The sequence below is a fragment of the Halichoeres trimaculatus genome, unplaced genomic scaffold (assembly GCF_033239565.1).
Source record: "Halichoeres trimaculatus isolate MK-OKI-2021-1 unplaced genomic scaffold, fHalTri1.1 fHalTri1_scaffold_1, whole genome shotgun sequence".
Classification (NCBI taxonomy): Eukaryota; Metazoa; Chordata; class Actinopteri; order Labriformes; family Labridae; genus Halichoeres; species Halichoeres trimaculatus.
The window spans coordinates 39,938,336-39,954,319 of record NW_027437179.1 but is presented as its reverse complement, the minus strand read 5'-3'; the positions used below and the strand labels follow the sequence as shown (position 1 = coordinate 39,954,319).

General features: G+C 36.5%; 1 protein-coding gene across 1 annotated transcript; it reads left to right on the top strand.

Moving 5' to 3' along the window:
* The first annotated feature begins 3,891 nt into the window (after positions 1 to 3,891).
* LOC141792747 (uncharacterized) lies at positions 3,892 to 5,219 on the top strand. Its single transcript, XM_074673234.1, has one exon. The coding sequence runs from the start codon at positions 4,357 to 4,359 to the stop codon at positions 5,005 to 5,007; it is 651 nt and encodes a 216-aa protein (XP_074529335.1). The 5' UTR covers positions 3,892 to 4,356; the 3' UTR covers positions 5,008 to 5,219.
* Positions 5,220 to 15,984: the final 10,765 nt, after the last annotated feature.

Sequence of the window (15,984 nt, the reverse complement as noted above, 5' to 3'; positions counted from 1 at the left end):
GTGATTTAACTTCATCTAAAACTAATTTATTTACATTAAAATGTTTCCTCAATCACAGTGAGACGAGACAACTTCTGCACAGCGAGCTCCAAATCAAAGCGAAAGAAAAACCACAACGACCTTTAACTGGTAATAAAAATAATCGGACAAATCTTTATCGCGAGAGTTATGAAACGCTTATTGAAACCAGCGCTATTGTGTTATTTAAAGTACACAATGTTCCTGAATGCGTGTCTTATACAGAATCTTTTATTTACACATTTTTTCTGAAGTTTTTTTTCAACATAAAGTGTAATTTTACAGGGCAGAAAAAAATGGTGTTGCCGTCTTATATTAAAATAGTGCAAGTATTCATTCAGTACATAGTATACTGACTGTGTAATCAGATAGGATAACAGTGAACCATTAGGGAAATGTGATTATCCTCTTCTCCTTGTTTCTTCTGCACATTATTGAAAAATTCATAACAGTTACTCAAATTAACTTTTTAATTTTTACAACACATGCTCATCAAACTCCCAAGCTCTGAAAATTTTATAACTTTGTGTAAAATGTTATTGTAGGAGCTATTTAGTGTTTTTCTTTGTTTTGTTTAGAATTTAGTTTAGTGTTTAGATTTTCACTATTTTTGAATCAATTAATTTTGATTTAATTATGATTACGTTTTTGTTAGTATTTCAGTAGTTTATCATTCCTTTAGTTTGGGTGTTTTGTTAATTATTTGTTTAAATTGGGCACGGTGGCACTTTAGGTTATATAGGTAAGCTTACGGTAGGGACCAGCATGCACCTGGGTGGGCAGATGGTTTTTTACCGGAGTGGGAGCCACATGGGGAGTTTTCCTTTGTTCTTCGTTTGTTTGATTTTTGGATTAATAAACCACATTTTTGTGAAAGTTTGACATCAGTTTGGACCTTATGTTTATTTTCCCATCCGCGTAAACCATAACCCACAGTGCAAGAGTGGCCTTTTGAGTTTTTTTGTGAAAGTTTGTTTGAAACTTTTTGTTGTCTTTTTTTTGGTGGATAAACGGCCACTACAGTTGTATAAGCAAATAAAGATATAAGTTTGTTTACTATTGCACCTTTCGCAGAGCAAACATCAATCTGTAGACCAAATACCAAACAATCAGATAAGTCAATATGAAAAATGATAAACAACAATAGAATGGGAATGCATAAAATGTGTGGCCGGTGTAAGCAAATGTGTCTGAAGTTGCTTTGAGAATACTTCAGCAAAGTCACCTTACATGGAGATGAAGACTATTCCAAATCAGGTGTCAGGTCATAAGTTGTTTTATGGGTTAAAACAAGTATTTTAAACTGAATCCTTAATTTGATTGGATACCACTGTAAAGAGAATAAAATAGGTGTGAAATTGTTTTTCTTACTGGACCTGATTAACAGTCTTACTGCAACATTTAGGCTCAATTGTAGATGGATTTATTAAGATTGGTGATATAAAAATAACATTTTAAGTATCAAAAGTAGATGCAATCAATGTCTCCTTTAAATTCGACACTATTACACCCTGCATGGATGGATTATGGATTAAATAAAATCAGGATTAAAGAGTTTTATTAGTTGAAATAGAGCTAATTTTGACCCATTTGACACAGGATTGAATCTTGTGAGTGTTTCCATGATGGATTAATCTGCTGGTTATTTTCCATTAGAGGATTTAGTGTTTCCTATTAAATGTGAAAAAAGAGGGGATTAAGTTTCTCTCGTTCTTTTAGGAAACCCTGTACTTGTAGATTATAAATAGAAAACCCTTAAAATAATGTCTTTTAAATGTTGCTTTTGTTTAAATCTTAAAATATTTAGTTTACAGTTAATTAGGAAGGTATAAATCAAAGTATCAGAGCATTTCAACCTGAGATGTAGTTCAGAAGAAATAAGAAGTGAATTGATTGATAAGATTTTATCGTCACAGAGATTAAAGGCTTGTCAACAAACTTTTGACTTGAGATTAAAGTCCGTGTTTCATTTTAGGATTGATTGGTGAAGAAATAAGTGCTTCAGTCTGATCTTATTACAACACAGAGCCATTTGTCTCATGTTAGATTATAGATTACACCACCACTGGTTGTCTTTAAATGAAAATACTGAACAGTTCATGGTTTATTCACACTTCCAAAAACATTAAGGTCAGAAATAATGTTTTTAACATGCTTTAATCTTAAAATGTTTGATACAGTCTCTGGAGAAGCTGTCCAACAAAGTTTGAGCAGCCTTAAGTTAACGACACCTCAAATTTCTGCTCAAATGTCTTCCGATTAACCCACTTACTTATTTTAATCTTTAACTGTGAGCTGGAATAACACACACCTGTGAATCCATCAATTCTCAGGACAAGTGTCACATTGCCTCCAACACTGGTGTTAACGCTGTCATAATCTAATAATAGAAAATCCGTCAACAGTAAGGACTGTGCCCTCTCCCTTTAAACTGATGGGTGTAATACTCACAACAGCCACAGGGGGTCACTAGTGGAGCTGCACACTGTGAGATTGCATTATGTCATTCTTTTGTCTGTGTTTTGGTGAATAAACTGACCTAAATACATACAGATTTTTAATAACAGTGACAGTTGTGGCGATGAGGGACGGTTAGGGAGAGGAGGAAATGCTCTGTTGTGAGATTTGGGAGGGAGTGTGTGATGAATTAATCTCTTTGTGCTGATTTGGAGGCTCGGTTCATGTCCTAAATTGGGAAAAACATCCTTTATTTGGGTGATTATGGACAAAAATGACATGAAGAGGATGATAGCAGCAGGATGAAGCTTAAGTTAAGCACAGAAACATTCAGAGTGTACTAGTAAACAATGTCAAGATGCTTTTTTGAAAGCAGGGAAACAAGGATCCACATTTTGGTTGGATTCTGGCTTCAAGTGCAGCTGAAGAAGATGGCGATGTCATTATATTTGCTTCTACAGTTTTAAAGATGTGAATTTCCCCACCACATGATGGCGCTACATGCAAACTCAGAGGATCCAAAAGCTGAACCGAAGGGGACGTGAGTGTCTGACCCAAATTTAATGGCAGACCTTCAAGGAGTTGTTTACATTTTCCACTGAAATCCCAAATGTCAACCTGATGGAGGCGCTAGATGGGAATGAGAGGGTGGGAGAGGTCTGTGTGGGGTATTGTTTGGAGATTCAGAGAGTGTGAAAGGAGAAGTGTGAAGATTTTTTTACTCAAACTGTGACATATTTCTTGGACCTGGTAGGCCTGGTGGACTTGGTAGAGTTTGCATGATGGTGTGACAGCTGAAAGTTTGAGTGACAGGAAGTTTTGGAAACTTTCTCTGTAAAGTTAGAGAAATATTTTTTCAGTCTTTAAAGTTTAAAGTGTTGAAAGTGTTGAAAAAGTGTCTGTGGTGTCTCAGGGGCCTGTGTGGGCTGGGTTCCTGAGCACGTGCATGACACAATAACCAACTGCTGTTATTATAATAACAGTCCTCCTGCCCCAGTGCTGCTGGTTGTTGATACTGTACTGTGTGTGTGTGTCAGAGGAGGGTGTGTGTGTGTGAGTGTGTGTGTGTTAGAGGAGGGTGTGTGTACGTGTGCATGAATGTGCATGTCTGTGTCAAAGGGGCGGGAAGTAAGAGCAGCAGCTGTAGATCAGATTTCAGCTTCTAAAACTGAAGCGGAGTGAACCATCTGTCTGCGGGCAGGGTTTGTTTCCTCTCCGCTACCAAAACAAATAATATCAACAACATACAGGCAGGAATCTGGGTAATTTGGCTTTTTCAAACATAAAGATGTAATTTCTGATAGAAATCTGTCAAATAATGTGGATAATAACAGATAGAAAATAAATGTGAAAGCCCCAGTCTCCCCCTTCCCTTAAACCCCGGAATGGAACCTTCCGTCTCTTTATCGAAGCTTCGAGGAGGAGGCAGAGCCACAGTCAGAGCTGGCCACAGCTGAGTTCACTACAGTGCCCAGCCTGAAACAGAGAAATAAGAGCTTAAAATCAGCAAGAAGACGCTTTAAACCCCTCCACAGCTCACCTCAGGTCACTAAACAGAGCTGTAAGGAGCTGGTTTGACTTTCAGAGAGGTGAAGAAGAGAGATTAGATAGACAGAGGAGGGCGTGACAGGGAGCAAGCCGAGCAGGCAAGCTGCTGCTGCAGGGGGAGGAAGAGCAGGCAATGCACCAGCCAAAGCCAGAGGTCAAGAAAAAAAGCGAAAGAGTAGTGAAAAGGTAGACTCTGAGTCAAAGGAGGGTCATTTGTGATCTGAGCCAGAAAATCAGCAACCAGCCTCTCTTTGTTGTTGCCACTGAGCGACGAGGAGGATGTGAAGGAGGGCAGCAGAGAGGAAGGGGAGGCCACAGCGAGAAAGACAAGAAATGCTTTCAGAGATGATGTGCAGGAGGAGCTGTCAGCAGAAGCAGCAGCAGGAGGATGGAAAAGGGGGTCCGCAGAGGGACCCCAGCAGCCGCAGGAGGCAGAGCTGGTCCAAGAGCTGCAGGGGGCGCCTGCAGGGGAGGAGGACAGGAGGGGGAGGGTGGCCGAGAGGGCGCAATCATCACCAGCACCAACAGCACCCTCAGCGTCATCACCCCTTTAACAGCCAGCCGCGGCACCTCCACGGGCAGGTGATGTCACTCCGGCCCGTCAACGTCAAAGGAAACCGAGCCAGGGGGATGAGGGCGCCGAAGAACACCAACCAGTTTCTGATGCACGAGAAGTACCAGATGCTGCACATGCGCTCTGACTCCGTGGGCAGCGACAGCGGCAGCAGCTCCGACAGCGACGTGGAGCTCACAGACATGGACTCGTACCTGGGCGTCCTGGAGAATGCCAGAGGAGCCCTTTTGGACAGTCCCAACCCACACAGGTCAACGACCCCACCGAGGCAGATCGTGGTACTGCACGAAGACAGTCTGCGTCTGCAGGAGGACAGCATGCAGTACTTCCCCTCTGAGGACGACCTGCTCCAGAGCCAGAACTTCATGCAGAGGGACTTTGTTGAGTTCTGTGACATCCTGACGTCCTGAAGGGACAAACCTCGGACTGAACGGGGTCAGGTTTGTTCTGCTTCATGTTCACAGACTTTAATCTTCATGTTTCGAGTCGTTCAGCCTTAAAGTCTTACGAAGCTGCAGGGTGAGATGATTCCTCCTGTTTCCTGCTGAAAATACTTCCAGACATTTCAGAGACACTTTTCATCATGTGTGCAGCGACGTTTTTCTCTTTGTCATTCCTGATGTGACTTTGCACTGACGCTCAGAGCGGGGGATCGTCTCACCCTGTCTGTGTTTTTTAAGGTTGAAGTTCAAACTGAATGTGAAGTCAAATGTTTTATTACCAGAAATGTTTTTTTACACCATGTTTGCTCACGTACAGTGTGTCTGGATGCTGTAAAGTGCTGCCTTTCTGTTGTTGTTGTTGTTGTTGTTGCACACAAAGAGAGATTGGCTGGGTGGTGGGAGTGAGCGCGAGCAGCCAATCAGCATCGAGCTGGTTGTGTTGGGCTGAACATGATTGGCTGATACAGTCTGTCATTTTGGAGAAAAGCCTTTAAGTGTACAGAATAAAACGACAAAAAAAAAAAAAAAACACAAATAAATATCTGATTGTTGTAACGTTGGTGAGTGATTTTCTTTGTGGATAAAAACGAGTTTGAGACAGTTTCTGTTTTTTTATGAAGAGTCATAATTTTAAGGGTCAGTGTGTCACTGAGCCCATGACTGCTACAAGCAAATGAAGAGTGAGAGTTTATCACATGCATCAGAACAAAAGGTCACATGACAGCATGAGAGGAGGAGCGAGAAAGAGTGAGAGTCAGGAAATCTCCTCCAAGAGAGAAATAACAGGAGTTACAACCTGCAGGAGCAGGAAGATAAGCTTTTTTGCTGGATATAAATAATAATTTGATAAATAAATCAAAGAATGTGGATGTTATTCTTTATTTTATCATCAGAAAACAGAGCAAAACAAACCCTCTGTTCAAAAACTTGACAAGTAAACATCAATATGTTAAAAATAACAGATGGAAATGAAATAAACAATAAAAATAATGATTTATGATGACAGCTTCAACAAATATTGCAGATGTCCACTGGATTCCATCTATAATATAAACTTATTTTAACCAAAAAAATAAGATAAGTTCACTTTTTTAATAACAAAGGAAATTCAGGTAGCCTATTAGTTAAAAACTACAGTAGAAGGAGAAAAATAAGTATATAATCTTTGATTGTAAAACAAAGGCTGCAGAAAAAAAAGTGATCCACAGGTACATACATGAGAATTTAAGAAAAACAGTGAGAGAATACTGCAGGAAATCAAATCACAGTGTTTTAAAAGCTGTGAAAAGATCAACTAAATTTCTGTTGGAGCTCTAATAAAGAGTAAATTAAGTGTTTTGGTGTCAAATGCAAAGAAATAATGCCAAAAACTACTTATATGATCAGACGTAGTTGAAAACATGGTTGACATTTGCATTGATGGAAATTTTTGGACTTAAATAAATTTAAAAAGGAGAATTAATATTGGGAAAAGCTGTCAAAGAAATTTTAAAAAGTCACGAGACAGCGATAAGTAACAATTCTCATCCATGAGTTCAGATTCCAGTGGACAGTTTGGAAAAATTGACCATAAGAGAAAAAATATAGGAGTTACAGCATGCAGGAACATGAAGATGAGCTTTGTATTTATTAATTCAATTTAATTTAATTTAATTTAATTTAATTTAATTTAATTTAATTTAATTTAATTTAATTTAATTTAATTCAATTTGATTTAATTTGATTAAATTGTATTTTATTTTATTCTATTTTATTCTATTTTACTACATCTTTATTTGAATTGAACTGAACTTTATTTATCCCTAAGGGGCAATTAATGCACATAAGAACAGACAGCATAAAACAGATAGACCATATGGCATGTTTAATTCAAAGTCTACTGTATAAAATGTTAAAATCCTAACGCAAAAAGATTTTTTTTTTTTTAAATGCTCAGATAAAAAAAAATAAAATAAAATCAATATACTAACATATAAAAGTGCAGATAAAAAATATAAAATAACAAAACAAAAACCTGAGTACTAGCGAACAACAATAAGGTGTAAAGTTGTGTGAAGTAAAGGAAAGTAAATGCCAACAGAGGTGAGTATGACCAGAGCTTGTGACATGAGTAAAGGGACAGAGAGGAGAGGATTATGGATGTTAAATGAGTTCATGTCACAAAAAATCACTGTTCACAAACATAGCAATGAGGCGACTTTACAATAAGACCGACATTAAAAAAAAATAAAAAAATGATGCAACAAAAAAAACACGTTTCATGATTTATGGTGATAGCTTTAACTAAGACTGTAGATGCTGGAGCACTTTGCAAATCCAGTTTTTTTTTCTCATTCAAATAAATTATAGAAACATTTCCCAACTAAGACAATGAGATAAGTTAAGATTTTATTAATAACAAAGGAAATGTGAGAGCCTCATTGCTTCAAAACCACAGAATAAAACATGATGCGTAAACTTTAGCTATAAAACAAAGCAAACAAAGCAGCATAAGCTTTGTAGCAAGAAATTCAGTGAATTACACATAATTAAACTAACAATGTATTAAATGTTGTCGATTAAGAGAATGTGTGTATGAGCATTAATAATAAGTTAAATTTATACATCAAGTGTTTTTAAGTGAGTTTAAAACACGATTGTATTTAAAATAACAGAAGTTTTTAAATTTATTTTCATAAAAAGAGAACATGAAGCAGAAAAATGACAGAGTAATTTTAAACAATCCAAAAAGATATAAAATAGATTTATATATAATACATTAAAAATGACTCATGGTGCTTTAAAAGTTGCTAAACAATAAACAGAATGGCTGTTAGGGCAGGACTGATCAGTAAAACTGGAAATTTAGAGTATTTTAGCAATAAATGCAAAGAAACTATGAGGGGAAATAAATAAATATCAGAAATCACATAAAAAGTATGATGGCATGTGAAAGTACAGACATTTTTTGAAATTTAAGTTGGAAAAAAAAGCAGAAAAAGACGTAAAAGAAATCCTAAAAAGTCACGTGATGAGAGGGAGAAACTCATTCAAATTGTCTTTTTGAGCTTCATTTTCCAGATTAAGATTAAATCAGTGTCAGAAACAGGATTACTGTGGGCCGAGTCGTGAATAAAGGTGTTAAAACGTGAATTTACTCTGTACAAAGTTTTAAACCTTCGCTCAAACTCCTGCTAATCATCTGCTGCTTTGTCGTACATCTGTAATAATCTGAACATTAACCCTGTAACTGACAGTTATCCACTTTACTGATGTTAACTCTGCAGAGTTATTGGATAATCTTATGAATTATTACATGTGGTGTGTGTATTCAGTGTGTATTCAGTGTGTAACGGCTCCAGTCAGTGTGAGCAGCAGTTACGTCACAGCAGACTCTCCATAGCATCAGGCTCACATACAGTATAAGTAGCATGAAGGAATGTTTCAGGCAGGATTTAAAGGCGCAGAGCGGGGAGGGGGAGACACTATGTTCCAGCAGAGCGGTTGAAGTGGATTACATAAAGTGGAGTGGGCTGGTCACACCCACTCAGGATAGACAGTGAGGTATAAGCCTCTTTGTGTTTGTGTGTCATAAACTAATAATGGTAACAGGTCAAAGTGTGAGAAACAGGGCTGGGAGTTGGTCAGTCTGACTGATGTGACCTGTTACTCTGCCCTCCAAGCACAGGGGTACACAGAGAGTCACTGGGTCACTTTCACTGCTCTGCCTGTGGAGAGCAGGAAACTTTCAGGAGGGAGAAGAACAAAATGTCCCTTTACTCTCAACTTTTTGGTCAATTAAAAGAAACCAAACATAAGTATACTGTTTAAAACCCCTTTAACAGTTAAAACACATGATCTAACTTGACAACTTGGTGCTTTAGAGTAATATGAACCAAAGAAAAGAGACTGAAAAGAATTCACTGAGTCAGAGGCACAGATGGCATTTAGCTCACTGCTCCAAGCTAAAGGCTCAGTAGCCTTAAGGTGGACTGGTTCGACGAGTTTTTCCTCCATGATGACTGAACTCAGCTACCTGCTCATTCAGTTTTCTTAGAGAATAAACTCAGATAAGAAGAGTTTGAAATCAGGAGTGTGATAAGTTAATTTAACTTCAAGCACAAGATTTTCCCACATACAACAACCGTCAATATAAAAAATTTAATTTTAATTGCTGCTACCTACGTCAGTGCAATAATCTATGTAAATATTTTGTCAGCAGTTAAAGGTCGGTTTATAGCTGATAGCTCAATCACACTTATCCATTTAAAGCCCTTTGTGTTTGTATTTCTATCAATAACACATATATCTTTAATATCCATACCCTGTTTAGGTATTGTTACTGTTAATATAAGGAAACAAATAAATCGGAATCACTTTCCCCAAATGCACTGCTGTGTAATTTGTGAAATGACAAGAAAGAAAAACAAGTCTCTATGTAAGGTGCATTGGAAAGTAATTCTTACATTAACTGAGTTTTATTTATTTATTTTTTTAATTTTATTTGTAATATTGAGAATCTTCAAGCTTTGGTAATCTCTTAGAATTAGAGAGCTTAATAGCAGCTCTCTAATTGTCAAGCAATAAATAATATAAATTTAAATAAATAAATAAAACATAATAAATAGAAATAGAAATAATAAATAATGAATAATAAATAAATAATTGATAAAAGTAAAATTGAGTCAAATCATCTCCCAGAAATCTGAAGAATCAGAGGTAAAGTTGACAGTTAGCCTACTGCTACTTCCTTCCTGCTTTCTAAGCTAGGCTTGTTACCCTATAGCAGAAAGAATTTGGCTTTATTCTTCTCTCTTGTGTTTGAATTTAATTATCACTCCTCAAATGTATTTATGTGAATAAATTTGATTGAGATTTTTAAATATGTTCTTAAGAAAAGCCAGAGTGTTAGCTTAAGCCCGCTAGTTGACGTAATCTTCGAAGTTAGCTAGAAAATTGATTTGATGAGTATTAGCAACTACAGCTTGTTCCTCAGCTGTTGATGATTTTAAAGCATTTGTTTGAATCAGTTATAAAAGTTATTTGACATAATTATTTGAAGTCAACGAGCCAAAAACAAGAGGGACTGAGTAAGCAGTTAGCTCATTGCTATTCTGTAATTCTGGGCTAGTTAGCCTGAATCAGGACTATTCAGGTTATTTTTTGCCCTTAATAATGTAATTTACATTTTTCCTTCTCATCTTATGAAGCAAAATTCATTAAAGTATGATATTTGATTAAATCTTAGCTTTAACTTTAGCTTGCTAGTTGACCCCTGATAGCTTTATCATGTTTGATGCTAACTCTCCATCTTTGACGCTTTAGCTGACAAACTAGTAATTTCCTTACAGATAGCTTTTTCTTTCTTGTAAAGAAATAACATGAAAATAGCCTGAAAGTGTTTATAGTTGATGCTAACTCCTGATCTTTAACGCTTTAGCTGTCAGATTAGTCATTTCCTTACACATAGATTTTTCTTACTCGTATTGAAATTACATGAAAAAAGCCTGAAAGTGTTAATAGGGTTACAAAAGGCGGGAAATATTGGTAAGCTGGCTGCCTCTCTTAAAAACTTGAGTAGCTAGCAAATAGCTAGGCCTGAATCATTAATTTTCAAGCAATTTTTTTTACATAATGATTTTATTTATGTTCACTCCTCAAGGTATGATAATTGTTTTTAAGGCCTGTTGAGTGAATCGAGCCCTGGCAGTTAGTTTAGCTTGCTAGTTGACCCCTAATAGCTTTATCATGATGTGATGCTAACTCCGGATCTTTAACACTTTAGCTGTCAAACTAGTCATTTCCTGACACAGAGATTTTTCTTATCTTTATCAAAATAACATGAAAATAGCCTGAAAGTGTTTATAGGGTCAAAAAAGGCGGGAAATGTTGGTTAGCCGGCTGCTACTCTTAAAAAATTGGGTAGCTAGCCTTTAGCTAGGCCTGAACAAGGACTATTCCAGCTATTTTTTTCTACATAATGATTTTATTTACATTTACCCTTAAAGGATGATATTTGCTTTAAAGGTCAGTGGAGTGAATTTAGCTCTAGCAGTAAGTTTAGCTTGCTAGTTTACCCCTAATAGCTTTATCATGATTTGATGCTAACTCACCATCTTGAAGGCATTAGCTGTCAAACTAGCCATTACCTTGCAGAGATATTTTTGGTATCTTCATTGAAATAACAGGAAAAAAAGCCTTAACATGTTGATGGGGTTAAAAAAAAAAGGCGGGAAATGTTGGTTAGCTGGCTACTACTCCTAAAAACTTGGGTAGCTAGCATTTAGCTGGGCCTGAATCATGAATTTTCAAGCAATTTTTTTTACATAATGATTTTTTTTATGTTCACTCCTTAAGGTGTGATATTTGTTTTGAGGCCCTGAGGAGTGAATTTAGTCCTAGCAGTAATTTTAGCTTGCTAGTTGACCCCTAAAAGCTTTATCATGATTTGATGCTAACTCACCATCTTGAAGGCATTAGTTGTCAAACTAGCCATAACCTTGCAGAGATATTTTTCCTATCTTTATCAAAATAACACGAAAATAGCCTGAAAGTGTTTATTGGATTAAAAGGGCGGGGAATGTAGGTTAGCTGGCTGCTACTCTTAAAAAATCGGGTAGCTAGCCTTTAGCTAGGCCTGAACCAGGACTATTCAAGCTATTTTTTTTTACATAATGATTTTATTTATGTTCACTCCTTAAGGTATATTATTTGTTTTTAAGGCCTGTGGAGTGAATTTAGCTCTAGCAGTAAGTTTAGCTTGCTAGTTGACCCCTAATAGCTTTATCATGATTTGATGCTAACTCACCATCTTGAAGGCATTAGTTGTCAAATTAGTCATTTCCTTGCAGAGATATTTTTCGTATCTTTATTAAAATATCATGAAAATAGCCTGAAAGTGTTTATAGGGTTAAAAATGGCGGGAAATGTTGATTAGCCGGCTGCTATTCTTAAAAACTTGAGTAGCTAGCCTTTAGCTGGGCCTGAATCAGGACTATTCAAGTTACTTTTTTTCTACATAACGATTTCATTTATGTCCATTCATTGAGGTATGATATATGTTTTCAGGGCCTGTGGAGTGAATTTAGCCCTAGCAGTAACTTTAGCTTGCTAGTTGACTGCTTTATCATGATTTGATGCTAACTCTACATCTTTAACGCTTTAGCTGTCAAATTAGTCATCTCCTTACACAAAGATTTTACTTAGCCATTTTCTTGACACAGAGAATTTTCTTATATTTATTAAAATAACATGAAAATGCTCTGAAAGTGTTAAGAAGGTAAAAAATAAAGGCGGGAAATGTTTGTTAGTCGGCTGCTACTATGCAAAGCTCAGGTAGCTAGCCTTTAGCTAGGAAAATGGAGATTTTTTTCCTAATAAATAATGTATTTAGCTACTGTTTTTTTCCAAATAAGGATGTTTTACTGTATTTTTATCAGGCTTTTTGCTTTCTTTTTTTGTTACTAAGGAATTCACACAGTTAGCTTTAGCTGTCTAGTTGCTAGTCTCTGAAAAGGGGTTAATTTATTTTAGCCAAACTTTTTTAGTTTGGTTGGTTTTTCTTTACCTAAAATAGTTCTGCTCATGTGATGTTATGGGTCTTCATCAAACTTTGACCAAACTTTATCCCAATACTCCCATGTGTGGTTGTTTAGGCTGAAATCATCATTATTACTGTTCTATTATAGGTGTACACACAAGCAGGTGTCATCTTGGATTTCCTGAGTATTTAGGGGGGATCATTATCCTTCATTAGAGCTATTTAAGGTTTGGAAACAGGTCCAGGGATTTATCTGAAATAATCAGCTTATGGCACAAAAACAGATCAAAACAATGATTAGAGCTAAGACGAGGCAAATTCACACTGAAATTCAACTATTTTGGAGTTTCACTGCATAATGTTTATTCATGGAGAAGCTGACAGTTAAGTTCCTGACAACACAGGTCTCTGAGTGAAACACGTCATTGTCTGTAATCTTCTCTGAATGATCTAATCACAAAAACCCCAAATGTCACCCACTGAAGGCAGGCTTAGAGGTTTAAAATCCTCGGTCTGACCTTTGACCTGTCGCTTATCTTATCAAGCACCAAACACCAGCGCAGAGCTCGGGGACCCTGCAGGTCACAGCTGTTTCATGTCTGTAACTCTATAGCTGCTGTTTCTACTTTCTGCTGTTGTCATCAGCTCCTACTTTAAAGTCTGAGTCCTTGTTGCGCAATGCTGCCTCTGATTGGTCGGCTCACGCTGCCAAACGGGAAGAGAATGAGCTGGCACACACACTAACACACACACACACACAAGCTACAGACGTAAACTAGAGTGTGTTTCTGTGTGGTAGATTAAGGGAAAGTAGATCACCCTACAAATACTTCCTCCGCCAGAAATGCTAATCTACTGATTTACTACGCTTGTTGGGACCTTTGGTAACACCTTAAAGTGTCGCTATTCCATATTATCACTTTAAAAAATGCTGGTATTCCCTTGGTAAGAGCACACAAGTGATCACAAACACCCTCATTGTGATGTGCCGATTGTTGGTGCAAAGGCAGACGTCCAAAAACAAGCAGAGACAGTTACAGCGTGAATGTCAGTTACTAAGATCAACATCACACCCACAAACACGCACGTGCTGATGCCATTTTCTGGTTGAAGAGACGTCTGAGGCTGAATGGTTGGAGTTTAAAGTTTTACACATCAGATGTTAACGATTACCGTCCACTTTTATAGGGCTGAAACAAGACGCTGTGTCTTAACAATGAACTGTTTTCCAGAGATTTGGGGGGAAGCTGTCGTGCACAACTGACTTTGTTTTGATCAGATAAACAGCTCTGCATTTCTTCTATATTCCTACCCAGCTGATTTTTTGACTAATGCATGCAAACTTCAAAGCATCATCAAATAAATCTGCAGTAAACATCTTAATCTATTTTGGAAATGTGCAAAATTTCTGCTGCTTACATCCTCCAGTCTTCTGAGAAGTATTCTAATTTGATTTCAACGTGAATACTTCATGAAATTATTCTTCAAGGAAGCAATTTTCATGCTTCCATCAAATTATGGCTCAAACAAAGTTAAGCAGCAGTGGATTCAGGTCAAACCTGAAAGGAGATGATACAGTCTTTCACTTTCTCCAAATTTATCGAGAGCCCTTATGTTTTTTTCAGGTCAAAGTCTAAACACTCGGCTGAAAAGTGGAAGCATTAGTCTGGACATGTCAGAGATAACAACAAAACAAAGCAACACTTCCTCTATTGAGAAATGCTGATGACAGAAGTATTGAATGAGAAACTGCAGCTTTTTTCCCAGTCCGTCTCTGCACGAGCTGTTAGATGAAAAATGTACACAGACTGCCAAAATAAATAAATCTGCTGGGATGATGATGACGCGCCAAAGTATCGGAGCTAATAGTGGGTCAAACTGGATCGTCTGCCGTATTAGAGCTGTAAACAGATGACACCATGACCTGGGATCAGTTTTAATCTAATTTAGACTCAGTGTGCTTCACTAGAAAGCTGTGAAAGGATGGACGATGCAACAGCTCCCCAAAAGTGAAGCCAAACATTTAAAGCTCCTCCTTCTCCTGAAAACAGTAAAGGTCACAAAGCTCAAATCTGAGAAGGTTAGGTGTAAACGGGGTATGATGCCATCGTTGGCGGCTCTGTTGACAAACGAGGCTCTTGTGGTTCTGTGTACAGGAAATACATGAAAAAACTTATCAGATATTCAATTTAACCACACGTTTGCTTCAAACCAGCACAGGAAACACTTCTGCTGTTAAGAGAGCTGAGCCAGCCTGAAACTTTGATGTTTTATCAGCAAATTAAACGTTTGATAAGCAGAAGGGGCGGGGCGTCAATACATTGATGAGCCTTAAAACAGACATACAGTTGGAGCTGAGGCAAGCTTTTACCTTCTTGCTAACAAAATAAAAAAATATCTAAGATGTAAGATCCACCACTCTTTACTTTGGCAAAAGATAAATAAAATAGTCACATCACCCAAATATTTTTAACAAGGCTGTAAAGTGTCATGTATTGCCCTTTTTGTTGTGTTTTGTGTCTTTTGTGGATTTATCTTTCGCTCCTTTGTGTAAAGATTTCGTCTGTTCTCAGTAAACCATGTCTCATGTTGGTTTCTGTCCTCACCTGTTTCCTGTTTCGTTTTGTGGATCTAAGCACTGAGTTTTAAGTTTAGTTTTACCTCCTGACCTCCTCTGACTCTGACCTGATTAAACATATTAGCTTCTGTCCTGTTCAAATCTTAACTTGTTCAGTTGATGTAAGTAAATGAAACCAGTGTTTTGTAATTTTTGGTGGGATTTTTGATTTTATTTTATTCATTTATTATTATTATTATTATATTTATCATTTGAAAAATAATTTTGTGAGTGATGTGTATATTTTTATTTTTTAAGTTTGTGGGGTTTTAATTTTTTAGTTATATTGATTAGATTTTATTTTTTACCTGTAAGTGTTTTAGTATTTTCCATTTTTGTAAGTTTTTATTTCTCAAGTTTTTTATTTCCAATTAGAGAGATTTTATTTTTCTTCATTTCACATTTGTTGTTTTTGGTTTAGTATATCAGTGATTTTGCGCTTTTTTTTATTAGACTCTGACCTGATTACAAATATGAGCTTCTGTCTTGTCCGAGTTTCTTCTTTACTTGTTCTGTTCATGACGGTTAATGACACCAGCATTTTCCCCATGCTTTGTGATTTTTGAAAGAGTTTTTTATTTTATATTATTTCATTTTATTTTATTTTTTATCTATTATATTATTTTTTATATAATTAAAAAAATAATTTTGTAAGTGATGTGGATTTTTTCTTATTTTTTAAGTTTGTGAGGTTTTAATTATTTTGTTATATTTATTAGGGTTTTTTTTAACTGTTAGTGTTTTAGTATTTTCAACTTTTGTTCGTTTTTATTTCCAAAGTGTATTTTATTTCCAATTTGTGAGTTTT

Bases quoted from the DNA above. Each gene is read 5' to 3' on its own strand.
- LOC141792747 (XM_074673234.1), top strand. From the start codon at position 4,357: ATGCTTTCAGAGATGATGTGCAGGAGGAGCTGTCAGCAGAAGCAGCAG.